Source organism: Medicago sativa, chromosome 1 (assembly GCF_051527215.1).
Source record: "Medicago sativa cultivar Bolivia chromosome 1, Bolivia_mono, whole genome shotgun sequence".
NCBI lineage: Eukaryota > Viridiplantae > Streptophyta > Magnoliopsida > Fabales > Fabaceae > Medicago > Medicago sativa.
Genome location: NC_140749.1, coordinates 73,698,400 through 73,716,263, shown reverse-complemented (window position 1 = coordinate 73,716,263; position 17,864 = coordinate 73,698,400). Strand labels below are relative to the sequence as shown.

Genomic DNA, 17,864 nt, shown 5'->3' with positions numbered 1-17,864 from the left:
GTATAACTTTGGTTCTCTATATAATAATATGATTGATTCTGTGGTTTTTGTTGTTGTTATTGTATTATGTTTGTTTTACTAGTTTAATCTCTTGTCTGAGGTATATATTTGTGGTTTCATTTCATACGATATAACTTTGGTTTTCTATATAAGAATATGATTGTTTCTGTGGTTTTTGTTGTTGATGTATTATGTTTGTTTTTTTTTGGTTTAATCTCTTGTCTGAGGTATATATTTGTGGTTTCATTTCATATTGTATAACATTGGTTTTCTATATAAGAATATGATTTTGATTACGTGGTTTTTGTTGTTGTTGATGTATTATGCTTGTTTTACTCGTTTAATCACACTTCATATATTATTGTTTTATAGAGCCATCCTCTTTCGGATGGATCTTCCAAAGCTGGAATTGCTTCCAAACCTGGACCTGCTTCCAAACATGGACCTGCTGAGGTATATATTTTTGGTTACATTTCATACTGTATAACATTGGTTCTCTATATAAGAATATGATTTTGGTTATGTGGTTTTTGTTGTTGTTGATGTAGTTTATTTTACTAGTTTAATCTCACTTCATATATTATTCTTTTGTAGACCCATTCTCCTTTGGATGGATCTTCCAAATCTGGATCTGCTTCCAAACCTGGAACTACTTCCAAAGCTGGACCAGATAAAGCTAAAGGTTGTAAAGGGGAAGATGATGGTAAAAAGTGGTCCGATGACGAGAAAACAAGATTACGTGGACACTTGAAGCCTCAACTTGACTGAAGTTGGTCCGATGTCGATTTTTTTGGAGCTTTTATAAATGATAAACTTTGGGGTCGAAGTAATCGGTACATTCGTAAACAAGCAGATAATTTCTATGCGAAGATGAAAAAAGAAGCCGCCGATGAAGGTGCGTTGTTCCATTATATTCATTTGTTTATTTAACGTGATTAATGAGTAATGATATTATATTGCTTGATTAGCATGATTTTGTTTAATTAACGTAATTACTGACTTGATGCTGTTAAATTTGTATTATATTGCTTATTGATGTTGTGATTTTGTTTTAATTAATGAGCAGCTGAAGGTGCTTTGATCGCAGTAAAGAAAGTTGGTACTGCTGGCAAGGAAATTGAAGATTTGAAAAATGTTTTGAAAGAGGTAATTCTTGATACCATTGACTCCAAAGAAAGCCTGAAGGCTCTTCTCAAGGAGGTTCTACTGGAAACTTTTGGCATCAAAGATGCTTTTAAGGAAGCAATCATTGGAACATTTCAGTCTAGAGAAGTGCGGAAAGTCATGTTGAAGGAGTGTATCATTGACATTCTAAAATCCAAGCAGTGATTTACACTTTTGGATATGATTGTAATCTGATTTTCATGCGGATGAAATTCTTTGAGTTATTTTACATACACCACTTTTGGTTATGGATGCAATCTGTTTTAAGTGGATATTACTGTAATTTGATTACTTTGTAGTTTTTTGGAAATTAGATTTCCACGGGCTGAGAGAATTTGGATGTTAGCTTATTTCTTTCTGACAATTATTGATTTAGTCTGAATATCAGTGTACCAATATTGATTTTTTTGCTATTTGTTAGTACCATTTAAGGGAATATTATAATAACTACTATCATCCAAAAGCATTTGTACTGCAATGTTTACATCCTATATAAAATAAGTTAATGGTAAACTTTTCATGCACGTTATTATATCTAGTTGTGACAATTATTTTTTCAGTCACAAAAGGAATGCAAGTTAATTGTAAACTTTTTGACAAAAAATTAGTTGTGAAATACAGATAATGCACAAAGTTTATTTTATTTTTTTACAATCGGAATATACATATTAGTAGCCTGGTATCCATGTTGATTATAACAGAATAAGATAGTCATCTTATGCCTATGACCATTATTGGCCATAATTGATTTGTAGCTTGGCGTATAGGCCTAATACTCTTATTCCCACTACTTTATCCCAGTTACCAAACAAGGGAAGGATGAATTGGTAGTTCAACATGTAACCCACATTTCAAATTTGTTGTAAATAATACACCCTCCGTCACAAATATAAGCAAAAATTCATGTTTTAGATTCATTCAATAAATGATGTATGTGGTCTTTATTGTAGACAACATACATCATTTATTGAATGAATCTAAAATATGGATTTTTGCTTATATTTATGACCGGAGGGTGTATTGCCTAGTAGATAGACTTAAGTAACCCTTCTCTATTTGGGAGGATCAGAAACAAATAAAATCAACGGGTGACAGAAGATGCCAATTTTCATTTATTTTTTATTACTTTTTTTTGACTAAAAACCAATTTTATTATCATCAAGTTCTTTCCTATTGATCACCCTTTGTACACTCGAATTAGTAACCCTTGCTTATTATAAGTTCTCTCTTAAGGTAATTAAGATTATGAAGTGTTTACTTTGTTTCATTAAATTTTATGAAGTGTTTACTTTGTTTCATTAAATTAAATGTAAAAATGAAGAACATAATTGGCCATGTACATAACATTTAAATTTTTTGAAGTCAACCTATAATAATAATCTAATAAAAGGAATAAGGCACAAGGTAATAGAAACACATAGTTTTGGGCATTATACACAAAAGAATACAATATCTACATTATAACACCAAATTAGAAGCTAACAAAAACTAAAACATAACATACAACACCACAATGCCACTTATTAAGGACTACTTGATTATTATTTATTAAGGATTACTTGATATTTGACATATTCAGAGATTGTTGTTTGTTGACTTCTGCCATTGAAGGATTATTCTCAAGAACAACTTCATAACCATCTCCATAGTCATCCATTCCTTGAGACATATCCAGGTAACCTTGAAGACTTTCCAAACTCTTGGCTTTGCTAAAATGTTGTGAGATCATAAGATCAGACAAACCGGTTCATGAATTTGTCAAATCGAAAATTAAGGTTATTTTATCGATTGATTTAGAAATCGATCAAATCGGATAGAACCAAGGTTCAACCAATTCCTTTTTTAGGTTCTAATAAAAAAGGTTACTTTTTAATACTTTTTATTTATTTCTTTCTCATTCAGTTCAATCGTAATTAGATCAATTGACTTGCGATTTAGAAATCTTGTGGGTTCAATTTTTTGTCCGATTATTACAACATTGTATGATACTATAGTGGTTGGTCAACATGTATCTTTGCAAGTATCTCATATTTAGCAAAATAAGTTGTACTTATTTTTTTTTTAAAGGCACAAACTTATTTCATTTTCATATGAATAATGTTTGTAGCACAGGTGGAAACAAACATGATAACTAGCAAAAAGCCTTGGTCTTACAGTAATGAATTATAGACCCAAATTTAGTGACATTCGAAAGCAACCATTGATACAATCTGCAACAACTTAATTTCAATCCAATTTGGTAGAAACTCTTTGAAAAGCTTCTTATTCCTTCCGATCATAGATGGTAGGCAACTGTTGAACGTGTGTATCAGCAGTTGTACTGCCAGCTGCACTGATTGACCACGTCTTTAGGAGAATTTGTTTTAATATTTTAGATTTTAATTAGCTAATAAAGTAGTGGCTAAAGATTAGGAGTTAGTTACTCAGTATTTGTTTTTATTTAAGTTACAACTTTGTATTTTGACTGTAGTTTTTCAATTCAAAAAAGCTCTAGTTTTTCCCTTCCTATTTTATGAGTTACGTATAAACACCAACAGATTGGTATCTAGAGCCTTCTTCTTAGAGGGACTTGTGAGTGAAGTGAGTGAAACCCACCATAAAAGCTTAAACACTATCTTTCAATTCATCGAACAGATGGATTCTGAAACATCCTACAAAGCCCTACCATTACCTGTGTTTGATGGTGAAAACTATCATATATGGGCAGCAAGAATGGAGGCGTATTTAGAGGCAAATGACCTTTGGGAAGCTGTTGAGGAGGACTACGAAGTTCTTCCTTTGTCAGACAATCCAACAATGACTCAGATAAAAAATCACAAGGAAAGGAAAACAAGAAAGTCAAAAGCAAGAGCTACTTTGTTTGCTGCTGTCTCAGAAGAAATCTTCACCAGAATTATGACCATCAAATCAGCATATGAAATATGGAATTTCCTCAAAACTGAATATGAAGGAGATGAACGAATTAGGGGAATGCAAGCGCTTAATTTGATTCGAGAATTTGAGATGCAAAAGATGAAGGAGTCTGAAACAATTAAAGAGTATGCAAATAAACTTATTAGCATTGCTAACAAAGTAAGATTGCTTGGTTCTGAATTGTCTGATTCAAGAATAGTTCAGAAAATACTCGTGACTGTCCCTGAAAGATTTGAAGCAACTATCACTTCCTTGGAAAATACCAAGGACATGTCAAAGCTTACCGTGGCGGAGCTTGTAAATGCTATGCAGGCCCAAGAACAAAGAAGAATAATAAGGTCTGAAGGTTCAGTGGAAGGAGCATTACAAGCTAAATTAAAAATCAACAAAGGAGAAAAGAGCATGGGAAATAAGTATAAGAAGAGTTTCAACAAACAAGAGGTAGCTAGAAGCACCAGCTACAAAAATGAAGAAAAAAATAGAGAATTTCCTCCTTGCAAGCATTGTGGAAAATTCGGTCATCCTCCTTTCAAATGTTGGAGAAGACCTGATGTGAAGTGTGACAAGTGCAACAAACTTGGGCATCATGAGAGAATTTGCAGAAGCAATTTTCAACAAAGTAATGAGGCTCAAGCTGAAGATCAACAAGAGGAAGAAGAGGAAGAGGAAGAGCGGTTGTTTGTAGCAACATGTTTTACAACCAGTAGCTCAAGTGAATGTTGGCTAGTGGATAGTGGTTGTACCCATCACATGACCCATGATAAAGAAATATTCAGAGAGCTGGACAGATCACAGATATCAAAAGTCAGAATCGGTAATGGTAAATTGATCGCTGTCGAAGGAAAAGGAACTGTGGCCATTGAAAGTTGCACAGGTACAAAGCTAATTTCTGATGTTTTATATGTACCTGAGATTGATCAAAACTTGCTGAGTGTGGGTCAATTACTTGATAAAGGATTTAAAGTCATCTTTGAAAATAAGCAATGTTTGATCAAAGATGCCGATGATAAGGTAATTTTCAGCATTAAAATGAGAAGCAAAAGTTTTTCATTTGATCCAATGAAGGAGGAGCAGATAGCTTATCCAGCTACTATTAATAGTACAGAGATATGGCACAAAAGATTAGGCCATTTTCATCATGCAGCAGTATTGAATTTGCAAAGAAAGGATCTGGCTCAAGGCTTGCCTCACTTAGATGCTGAATTACCAAGCTGCAAGGCATGTCAGTATGGTAAGCAAGTAAGATTACCGTTCAAGCAAGCAACCTGGAGAGCAACAGAGAAGCTGCAACTGATTCACACAGATCTGGCTGGACCGCAAAGAACAGCTTCGCTTAATGAGAGCAAATACTACATTGTCTTTATAGATGATTACACCAGAATGTGTTGGATTTATTTTCTCAAGTCCAAGTCAGAGGTTGCAGGAGTATTTTGGAGATTTAAGAATTGGATTGAAAAGCAAAGTGGTTGTGTGATTCAAGTTTTGAGGTCTGACAATGGCACTGAGTACACTTCAACACAATTCACTATGTTCTGTGAGGAGGCAGGCATTGAGCATCAACTTACAGCCCCTTACACCCCTCAACAAAATGGAGTGAGTGAAAGGAAGAACAGGACAATAATGGAAATGGTCAGATGCATGCTTCATGAGAAAGGTTTGCCTAAAGAATATTGGGCAGAGGCTGCAAATACAACTGTATTTTTACTTAATAGACTTCCCACCAAAGCAGTAGACGGGAAGACTCCTTTTGAAGCTTGGTATGGTTACAAGCCTCTCTTGAAAAATTTTAAAATATTTGGATGCTTGTGTTTTACTTATGTGCCACAAATTAAAAGATACAAGTTAGATAAGAAAGCTGAACCCGGTATATTTGTGGGTTATAGCTCAACATCTAAAGCTTATAGAGTTTTCCAACCTAACACAAGGAAATTTTTGATAAGCAGGGATGTGCAATTCATGGAGAATGAGCAGTGGAACTGGAATGATACAGAAAATAAGTCAATAGTTGATCCTTTTCAAAATCAAGATGAGTTAGTTGATGATCCTCCTATAAGAGGTACTAGATTGCTTTCTGATGTTTATGAAAGATGCAATGTTGCAGTCCTTGAACCTGCAGGATATTGGGATGCAAAAGAAGATCCCAAATGGAGGGCTGCAATGCAGGAGGAGCTTACCATGATTGATAAAAACCAGACTTGGAAACTTATTAAAAGGCCTGAGCATAAAAGAGTCATAGGGGTGAAGTGGGTGTTTAGAACAAAGCTAAACGCAGATGGATCAATCAACAAGCATAAAGCCAGGTTAGTGGTTAAAGGGTATGCTCAAATTTTTGGAGTAGATTTCTTTGATACATTTGCTCCAGTTGCAAGGCAAGATACTATTAGAATGTTGTTAGCTATTGCAGCACAAAAGGGATGGAAAATATGTCATCTTGATGTCAAGTCAGCATTTTTAAATGGATTTCTAGAGGAAGAAATATATGTTGAGCAACCTGAAGGTTTTGTTGTGAAAGGGCATGAAGATAAGGTCTATCTATTAAAGAAGGCCTTGTATGGTTTGAAACAAGCTCCAAGAGCTTGGTACAGCAGGATTGATGAGTACTTAGTGCAGTTAGGCTTTGTTAAAAGTCTAAGTGAATCCACTTTATATGTCAAAGGTGATCAAGCTAATTTTTTGGTGATCTCTTTATATGTTGATGATCTTCTAGTTACTGGCAGCAGTGTTGAACTGATTCAGCAATTCAAGGATGATATGATGCAAGTGTTTGAGATGTCAGACTTGGGAGAAATGTCTTATTTCCTTGGCATGGAAGTTGAGCAGAAAAGTGGAGATATATTCATCTGTCAAAGGAAGTATGCAAAGGAGATGTTAAAGAAATTCAATATGGAGAACTGTAAAAGCATGAGCACACCTATGTGTCCAAAGGAGAAGCTATGCAAGGATGTTGAAGGAGAGCAAGTGGATGAAACACTCTACCGAAGTTTAATTGGCTGCTTAATGTATCTTACAACTACAAGACCAGATATTTTGTATGCTGTAAATGTTCTTTCAAGATTCATGAATTGTGCTAAAGAATCTCATTTCAAAGGAGCAAAAAGAGTGTTGAGGTATGTTAAGGGAACCATAAATTTTGGCATTAAGTTCTGTCGATCAGAAAATTTCAAGTTACAAGGTTACTCAGATAGTGATTGGGCAGGATCTTTAGATGACATGAAAAGCACTTCAGGCTACTGTTTTAGTTATGGAACAGGTATATTCTCTTGGAGTTCAAAAAAACAAGATATTGTTGCACAATCAACAGCTGAAGCAGAGTTTATTGCAGCCACAGCAGCTGTTAATTAGGCCTTGTGGCTAAGAAAAGTACTAGCTGATTTGCACTTAGAGCAAAGGGAAACTACTGAGGTAATGGTGGACAACCAGGCAGCCATTGCCATCTCCAAAAATCCCGTCTTTCATGGTAAAACAAAGCATTTTAGCATCAAATTATTTTTCCTCCGAGATGTCCAAAAGAATGGAGATGTGTGTTTGAAGTACTACAAGACTGAAGACCAGCTGTCAGATATCTTTACAAAAGCTCTTCCAACAGGCAGGTTTGAGTTACTAAGGGAGAAACTTGGAATATCCAACTACTGATACAAGGAGGAGTGTTGAACGTGTGTATCAGCAGTTGTACTGCCAGCTGCACTGATTGACCACGTCTTTAGGAGAATTTGTTTTAATATTTTAGATTTTAATTAGCTAATAAAGTAGTGGCTAAAGATTAGGAGTTAGTTACTCAGTATTTGTTTTTATTTAAGTTACAGCTTTGTATTTTGACTGTAGTTTTTCAATTCAAAAAAGCTCTAGTTTTTCCCTTCCTATTTTACCTAAGAATAGTAGTTACAGCAAAAGCTAGTCCCAAACTGCAAAATTTGACATCCATATTTCATATCACATTTATGCATATCAATAGACCTAATTTCTTTGCTCAAAAAAAAAACATAGACCTAATTTCTATTATACAGCATTCCAATCAAACTCAAAAAGTGAAGACTTTTTTTTTTTATACATGTTTACAACTCCATCCATCAAATGGAGCTAGCTATATATATACCTCTACAACAAAAAATGATTCAACTATATATATGACTATAATAATATAGATGTATTACGGGCAAAAAATAACTACGTCAAAAAGAATCTAAAAATTCTCTTTATGAAAATCAAACTTGGTGCCAGTTTTTCTTGAAAAGTCCAAAGAAAGCCTTCTTAGTTCGCCAACCAATCCAGGCGCTCCACAGTAAAAAACACCTAAGAACACAATGTATGTTATATTATAAATTTGGTAAAAAATACGTTAACTTAAATTTCAACAACCAAACTAATTAAGAGTAAAATCCATACTTACCAACTTTTTTTTCAGGGTGTTTAAGAGCAACATGTTTATAAACATTACGCCAATTTGGCCTAGCAAAATGTGTCTTAACCCTTGTCTCTGAAACTACATCCACACCATTTTTGGCATGGTGAAGGGATTGAAGCATTGTGATCAAAGCTGACCGAGCGTCGCCTTCTTCATACACACTTGTGCAATAGTTATGAAGCTCAATTACTCCTTCCTTATCATTCTCCGCTACCTCATTCATCACCCCTTTAAACCATTCAAACGAACCCTGCTCGCGAGTAACCCAATAGAAATAGGCTCGCTTGGTTGCAAAAGGCTTTTTCTTATTGTTCTTAACTTCGCTTTCCACCTCCCCTCCTTCTTCTAAGTCTTCTTCTTGTTGCTTAATGTTGTTTAGCACATCTTTGAGTATGCTAATCAAAGGCGTTGCACCGATTCCTAGTCCTACTAGAAGAAGAACTTCGTAGTTTTTGTAGTCTTGTGCTGGTGCTCCATAAGGTCCATCAATTCTTAGCCTTGGCATCCTACATTTTATTTAAAATTGAGTTTCACTATGATGAAAAAGAAAGCTATCCTATCGATTTCATAGAAAAATAATTCATATACATCATTGGTGTAAATATTTTTTACACATTGAATCAATCATAATGGCCAGATCATCAAAAAGGTTTAACTATACCTTGGTAGGCTTGATTTGCCTGGTAGCATATCAGCTCTTAGAAGACCACTTTGGTCATCATTTGCTGGTTGACATGCCTGCGTAAACCATGACGATGAATGTAATTAATGCCATGATCATGAACAATATCAAATAAATATACAACTTTGAAGTCCAAATTAAAATAACATAGCTCTTTCTCTTGTGCACGAGTATTTATTTACCTTGGCGAAAATACCCTTCAGTTGTGACGTCCAATCACCCAAAGTTCGAATGTGAACGCTTATATAGTCATCTCCAGGAGCTGATGTAATAGAAAAGGGATGCCTGGAGACAAATTGCAAGTAAAATCAAGTAATACTCTATAAAATCAAGTATAAGAATAAGATTTTGGAACTTAAATTAGGCACATACCATTCAAATGGGGAGATATCTGAACAATTAACATAAATATACTGTCCACTAGTGTACTTAAACCCTTGTGGTTTAGACACATGCAATGCCAGTACATTTCCCGGGTACACTGCAACCTGGATTTTTTTTCAATGAATAACATTATAAGTTCATTTACAAAATTGAAGATGAAGGGAGTGAAATGAAGTTCTTGAAAATGTACCTTTAGTATCCTCACAGATTTGTAGCCAGATCTAAATGCACGAAGTAGTCTTTCGCATCCGTATAGTATCATTGGAACCGCAAGATACATCCATGTCTATATATGTCACATAATTTTGTGACAAAAAATTCATCAAATAATCAACAAGATGAAAAAACAACTAAAATGGAACAAAAAACACATTGGTTTGAGTAAGAGCACGTACCGTTTTCTTATACCATTTCTTGCTAAGGTAAAGGAAGTATCCATGAATGATAAAAAGAACATATACAATGACAAAAAGGTGATGTGAATACCAAAATGCATTAAAACCAGTGAGTTTCTTGAGGGGTTTTGGAAGGTTTAGCCTATTACGACGAAACCAAGGTTGTGCTAAAATGAAAGCTATAGCCATAAGCACAACCATGACCACACCGGTCCAACCCTCGGTTCCTTTAACGAACCACCAATAATTATCAGGTCTTTCATCTCCAAAAAACTGTTTCATGGGTTCATATTCTTCATCTGTGGCGTGTAATAATCTTGGGAAGTCGCAAGTTAAATGTGAAATTGCATGTAATCCAACCCCAATTGCAATTCCAAAAGCTATCACCTAAATAGTAAGAGGAAAAAAACAGTTACTAATTTGTTTGTAGAGTAAACTAGTCAAAGAAAATAGAAGTAATATACTATATGATTAATCCAAAATCTAATATGTTATTTTAGTGTATCATAAAGTGTTTTGAAGAAAATTTGTATCTAACAATTGACAGAATTGACTTTTGAGATGATTTTTTTTGACAGAGACTTTTGAGATGATGATTTTCCAATCTGTTTACACTTCCTTAATTTGTGTCATATTTCTAATGATGTCTGCCTTGAACTTTTCTCCAATATACCCTACCATGTCGAGGGGCTATTTGTGGGTTGGTGCGTGGTCCGTGTTGATAGCACCAGTGACCTAATAAAGTAAAATAAGCTCTAATATCATCTTTTTTTTTTTCTTCTTATTCTTTTTAGTATAATTCAACCTAAAAAATTGTCAAGTTTATAAATTCTACCTCATAAAGAATCATTGACTTCATTAAGAATTTACAATCGAATTTAGGAATTGTAGAATCTAGACTTCAATCTAAGTCATAATGTGAGTGGAAGGTTCAACCATATGTACCAACCACAAAAAGTGCAAGTCAAGCATTATAGTTTTATTATTTATAGAATTGTAACATTATAAAAAAAATCTTATTGTTTTAGGGTCTTAAATTTACCTTGTGAAAGTTGATATTGTCATCAAATGGAACCACCATTCCAAGCCTGGTCCTACTCCTAAGCCAAGTGATGGTGTTTCTACATACAGGCAACAAGATCAAGGCCATGTTAAACTTGAGCGTCTCGGCACCGCCCTTAGCCGTGGTGACACAATAGCCCATGACATGGAAAACGGCACGACGTTTGTACTGGATGAACTTCCAAGTGAAAAGTGCTGCGCAAATTGAAAGCCATAGAGCTATGATCCAAATACGTTTCCAATTGTCCTCCATAAAATAAGCTAGTTCTCTAAAAGCCCGTTTAATAGGATTGTGCTCTTTAGTAGGGACTAACTTCTGGCTTAACATTTGGCTCAAAACCCTACTATCTGTAGTTATGTGAGCTGATTGTGCTGGAGCTTGTAAAAGAAGCATTTCCAAGTTGTACAGCTACACATAGTGAGACAAAAAATTAATGAAGAATTATATGTGTATATTATTTAATTTAAGAAAACAAATTAAAATATAATTTACTGGCTCAATTTTGATGAGGTCATTTCTCACTAATGAGCTCCATTTTCTAGCTGATCAACTTAATTTATTTATTTAAAGAATTTACAAACCTCAATATATCCAAGGTTGTTTGGGTCCAGCTCCTCCATGATAAGGGCAGCATATTCCTCTGCTCGTTCTTGTAATTTTGATAGCTTATTGGCCGAAGCACTTAAGGCAATAATCTGAAATACATGAAACATATACTACAATGTTCACACCACAAGTGTCTTGTAAATAAACAATCTACCATATTAGAAAATTTAATGTTAATTTGTTTAATGGTCAATTGGCCACTCACTTAGTAATAAGTAGTAGCAATAAAATTAACAAATAATAATAATAAAGTCTCACCTCTTTTACTTCTTCTTCTGTAATTCTTCCATCAGCATTCTTGTCCACCCTGGGATAGTGGCACACGAGTGAAGTCTATGAGTCACTAAGTAGTTAAAAAGTACAGTATTTTTGACATTAGGCTCGAAAATATTTTTTATTTTGACTAAAGACACGCACATACGTAATGTTCTTCAAATCATGCTAACTCTAAGTACTAATATATTTTTCTATAGTCAACAACCTAACCAACCATTTTTTTACAATTAGTTGATCCATGCACATATATGACACCCTTCTTGTTTTTGCTTGCTTTACTTTTTAACTGCTACAATAGACTTTGTCTAATGTGTGTAATTAAGTAAGATAATTTTGCACTATACAAAAGTGTTTTTTTATCAATGAAGTAATAAATCTCATCATATCTCATTAATGGTGATGTTTATTGATCTAATAATAGAATATAACATGTGCATGATGCAATGTTATTTGTGTTCTACATAACTAGCCCATATAATAAACTTTGTTTAAGGGTACGCTGAAGTGTATGAATAAATAATTCCAACCATAAAGAATATTCCAATATTACATGTCAAAAAAAAAAAAAAATTCCAATATTCACCAGCAGGGATAATTTCCTATGGAACTAAATAAAAAATTATTATTAAAACACACACTTTATTTTTAATCGGTTTTGCATTTTATATAATTCTTTCGTTCTCTATAGGTCCACCATCAACACTTATTCAATGTTAATTGTATACAATATGTAACATTAGGTATTAGTTTTTGTGTGTCTAAATAACATAGTTCAGCTCATTAAAAGTGTGTATTAACATTATTCAAAGTTCAAACTAAATGATATGAACATCTAATAAAATAATGTAAATTTTAATAAAGCAAATGTTAAAGAGTGCCTTTAGACATTTGTTAAAATAACTAATATAGAAATATTGTCATGGGAAGTGATGAAAAACTGTATATTCAACTATTTAAAAATAAAAAACTGTTGTTATCAATGAAAAGTTTCTATTTTTTACATTATTAACTAGTATCCCAGAAATACCAGCATGATCGTTCTAACCAATGTCACAGAAAACCTGGTTAGCATGACCCAATAATAATATCATCTCCATTCATATAAATCTCATAATAATTTTATGAATATTAATTAGTCATACACATTCTACATTTATGAATAATGTGCATTTAATTTGCAATGGAAAAATCCTTGTAACAATTAACATGTTCAGCAATCAATTAACACTGTTAGGATATACTCCCTCCGTCTTTTTTTATAAGCAAAAAACACTATTTCACACTTATTAAGAAAACCAATACTTAGTGATTTAAGGTATAATTTTTTGTGTTCTCCTTGGAATAAGTTTCATGGAAAGATGTAAAAATAATTCTCATTGGTTAAAAATTATGGAGAAAATAAAAAGAGAAACAAATTGAATGCAACATGCATTTAATTTTATATTGGAAAAGATGATTTGTTTGAAAAAACAAAATAATAACATAAAAGTTGGTGTTTTTTGCTTATATTTTGATACAAAGAAAATGAGATTTTTTTGCTTATATTTTAGGACGGAGGGAGTAGGAAACAAGGTTGAATTATGCAACTGAGTGCGGTTTAGCTATATTTGAAAACGATTGCGAAATATTTTGAGTAAAGATCACGCAATCTTTAACAATTTTCTAGAATGATTAGAAAACTTAGCACTCGACTTGGACAATTTAGTCTAAATACGATGATCACATTTCAATTTTGACGCCAATATAAAACCCGTTTGGCCATCTCTTTCATGCTGACAAGTGACAACTTAAATGGACATTTCTTGTGCATATCTTGATCATTAATAAGTTTCATTGCATAGACACAACAATTAATTTACTATTGAAACTGAAATTTCGTAAAAATAGAAATGAAATTATGAAGTCTTCTTACATGCCAAAAAAGGTTTGAAGCCTTGAATCAAAGCTTTGATCTGTAATTTGGTCCCAAAATTCTCGCAACTCTTCCTTTGTTATGGAAGCAACTACTATACCTCGACGACGTGCTAAGGCATCAAATAACTCACCAGCAAACTCCTTTGACTCGTTCATTCCTAATCATTGTCATTTACACCCCAAATTAAAAAATAATATTAGTTTTTTTTTGGTGGTGCAAAAAAAAAAATTAGTTTAATTTCAGCAAGAGTTTCTTAATATAAATTCTATTATATTTGTTCAAAAAAAATATAAATTCTATTATAATTTATATCCCTTTTTTTTTTTTTAAAAAACTTAGCAAGTAATTTTAATTAGTCACAGAGTTTCTATGTTAGCTTATGCAATAATTTTTAGTTATCACTACTACACATATGACTTTCACTAACGTCTGTAGCATGGATAAAATGTTACTCCATTTAACCCTTATTTGTTACGTGCCTAAATAGTAACATTTTTCTTGATTTAGTAACATTTTTTACGTGTTACTGAATGCCATATACGTTGTAGTGCATAGATCATTACTAGCAATAATAAAATTAATTAAAGCAAGACCTAGACATGCATGCATACTAAACTTTAATTGAGATAAAATGGTTTTACATCAATGTTTAATTAGAACTCATTATATTACATCGATCGTAAGCGTAATTTGTAGTTGCAATTTTAAAAATAGCTGCAAAATTCTGAATTTTTTATTATGTCAAATTAATTTAAACATCATGTTCGACGTTGCATTGAGATTTCCATTATAAATGAAATGTCTTGAACTCTTATGGAACAAAATTGATTAAATAACATGAAAAAATGAGTGTCCTAATTAATAGACCATACATATGTTTTTTTTAGCATGACAATTATGTCCATTTTTTTTAACTTAATGACCATTATTTCAAATGAACTTCCATTTATATGCAAAAAAAAAAAAAAAAGAAAGAAATAAATGATGTGAATGAAGCATAGACTATAACATGGACATACCTATGCACTGGCTAAATCGAGTCTTGGGCAATTTTCCCTCCACAGCCAACTCATCAAAACGCTTCTCAACTTGGGACCAACCTTCACTTCCAACGTTTTTTGTCATAAACTTAAGACCTTGTAGAGCACGAGCAGCACCAGATTTTGATCTATCAACCTTATCAAACGCCTTAAAAGACGTCATGCGCTTCAGCTCCTGAGACACCTGTCTTAGTTTAGCCGAAAGCGACGACGGACGCTTCTCAAGCCGGCTTGCCAGAAACGCCGTTTCGGTGTCTCCACCGCGAATATTCTGAACGGAAACAGAGTCATCACGTACGTCCAACGTTATCTCCACCATTTCACCGTCATCCTTGAAGCTTCCACTTTTGTTCTTGCTTCGGTTTCGCTGTTTTTTGGATGCTAAAGGCCCGCTTAGCGGCCCGCTGAAGCCCACCCGTGAGCTTCGGCTTTCTGTGCTCTCTGGCTCCGACCATGACTCATGTTTGCTCTCTTGAACTTCCATTCCTAATTATTTGTTTTACTTTTCTTCACTCCCAAGCCAATTACTACTCTCTTACTAGTTACCAAGTACGTAGAATCTGTGTGCGCAATACAATACTATAAATTTGTGCCTATGATAGAAATTGTATGGTGAATTGAATGATGTATATAATCCAATTATATTATATACGAAGTATACGTGGCTGTTTGTGTTTATCCAAAATAAATGTTTACAACAAGACTTGATGAGAAATTGGAGAGTAGATAGGATTGTTATGGGAAAGTGTTTATAAACTTTATATTATGTGTGTGTATATATAAAAAATAAAAAGAGAGACGTGGGTGAATAGGTAATAAGGTTGAATGTTTTATTTTCTTTTTGACTGTTGGTCGAAAGTTGAAATGAATTAAGAGGATATGATATGGGATCATTGAGAGGTGATTTTTATATAATTAAGAGTCAAATAATGTGAGAGGTGAATCAAGGGGCGCATGTAGATATTGTTGTTCTGGTTTTGTACACGTTAGTTGACGGAGACCGACTGTGACTTGGTGAGTGGTTAGGTTTCAAAGGTTTTTTTCACTTGTGTTCAAAAATTCAAATGACACTATTGAAAAAGAATTTCACAACATGTTTTATGAGAAGTTGCATTATTTGCCTCTCATTATCACAGGAAACAAAGAGGAAACAGAAAACAAATTCTACTTTTGAGTGTGAAGGTAAACCCTCACTACTTGTATTGGATAGGCCACGGATTTGAAAGAGACTTAATCATTGCTTCTCTATTTTTCTAGAGCACTTGCACTTATAAGATACTGTGTTTTAGATTAAACAAAAGTCAAAGATATGTCTTTGAGTCAATTTCTTTTTCTATATTGAGAGTACTAGTACAAGTCTATGTTACATGATCCACTCATTTGGAATGAAATATAAATGAAATTTAATCAAAATAAGTATAATGTAAAAGACAGTTTATCACATTTAAAATATTCAATTTCTAAAAATAATTCATTCATTGTCAAAATTTATTACAAAATTGCTACCGGATCTTTTTTTTATGGGTGTAAGTGGTTCATACCAAAACGAATAATCAAATCAAACGACAAAATTACCCAATATTCTCTAGTTTAGATCAAAACCGATCCTCCATAAACTGAATTGGTTTGGTTCAGTTCTCGATTTTTTATTTTGAGATCCAACAATTCGATGAACCGAATTGATACTAATATCACCCCATATTTTACTAGTACCCCTCCTCACATCCTCATTCACACTTAGTTAAGCCCAACATTTTATCCCTCATTAGTCACCTCACCACCATTCATCATTAAGCGAGAAACTAATATATAGTAGCTTCTCCCCGATCATATAGTATGTGTAAAAATGTCTTGCTAAGTTACTGATTGTTGTGAAAATGTTACCAAACTCATAGAAAGTAATATTTTAAACTAAAGTTACTTCCAATTTATAATGTAATATTAACTGTTTTTTTTTTCTTTCTTCCAACTATAGTCTCTAAAATGTGTATATTTTTTGTGTCAACATCTTTCACAATACATTTAGAGTTTTAGTTATAGTTGAATACACTAATAATACTTGTTATTGTTAATTTGTTAAAATTATTATCATCTTAGTTTTATTTGTCGTATTTTCTTAATGTATAATAAGTAATTGTGACAATTATTGTAAGATGAATGAAGTAACGTGAAGGACCCTTTGCTCATAATAAAAAAAAAAGTTTCTTTTTCCACACCCAAACAATTATTAGGCGCCAAAGAAACAATATTCTCATAATTAGGCTTTCAGATGGTCTATGGACTTTCAACAATTCTATTGTCTAACATGAAACCAAAGTTATTTCATGAACCTCTTTCGTAGCCGCCCCAACCATGAAATAATGCATTTATCTACGACCACACATCCCCGTTTTGGTCCAATTGGCCTCTCCTCTCCCTCACCAAATTGGTTACCAAAGAAGTTACTTTAGCCCTTAACTCATGAAACCATTCATCTTCTGCAAAAAAAAGAACATAATAAAATGGGGAATTAGTCACTTTAGTCCCTGAATAGGAAAGGAGTCGTCACTTTAGTCCATGAATGCAGATAAATTGCAAAATAGTCCTTGAATGTAGACTCTGTTAGTCAATTTAGTCCCTGAATGCAGACTACGTTAGTCAATTTAATCTCTGAATGTAGACTTCGTTAGTCACTTTAGTCCCTGAAATTGACCAACAGAGTCTACATTCAAGGACTATTTTGTAATTTATCTGCATTTAGGGACTAAAGTGACTACTCATTTCCTATTTAGGGACTAAAGTGACTAATTCCCCTAATAAAATCTTCATCTTCTTTCTCCACTCTCCCTCCATGGATTTCAAGAGTTTTGGATCCAATATTCAAATCAAGATCTACCTTCAATCAAATAAACACATGTATACCTAATAATCTAAATACAAGTGACAGATATCACAACAAAATCATAACAAAAGGGGATCCAAAGAAGAAGAAGAATTGAACAACAAGAGTACCAAATGAGGAATCATCCTACAAGACACCATCCA

The 17,864-nt window shown here is 33.3% G+C and overlaps 1 protein-coding gene and 1 long non-coding RNA gene across 2 annotated transcripts; one reads left to right on the top strand and one right to left on the bottom strand.

Moving 5' to 3' along the window:
- The first annotated feature begins 370 nt into the window (after positions 1-370).
- Positions 371-1,363, top strand: LOC146957257 (uncharacterized). Its single transcript, XR_015022591.1, has 3 exons — positions 371-453; positions 595-895; positions 1,067-1,363. It is a non-coding gene; the product is annotated as an uncharacterized LOC146957257 (long non-coding RNA).
- A 6,672-nt stretch (positions 1,364-8,035) lies between these two features.
- LOC146957256 (respiratory burst oxidase homolog protein B-like) lies at positions 8,036-15,591 on the bottom strand. Its single transcript, XM_085735190.1, has 12 exons — positions 14,820-15,591; positions 13,798-13,957; positions 11,868-11,916; positions 11,585-11,698; positions 10,983-11,411; positions 9,941-10,327; positions 9,736-9,831; positions 9,534-9,649; positions 9,344-9,446; positions 9,141-9,217; positions 8,465-8,985; positions 8,036-8,367 (listed from the first exon to the last, which is right to left on the bottom strand). The coding sequence occupies exons 1-12, from the start codon at positions 15,322-15,324 to the stop codon at positions 8,258-8,260; spliced, it is 2,667 nt and encodes an 888-aa protein (XP_085591316.1). The 5' UTR covers positions 15,325-15,591; the 3' UTR covers positions 8,036-8,257.
- Between the last annotated feature and the right edge of the window lie 2,273 nt (positions 15,592-17,864).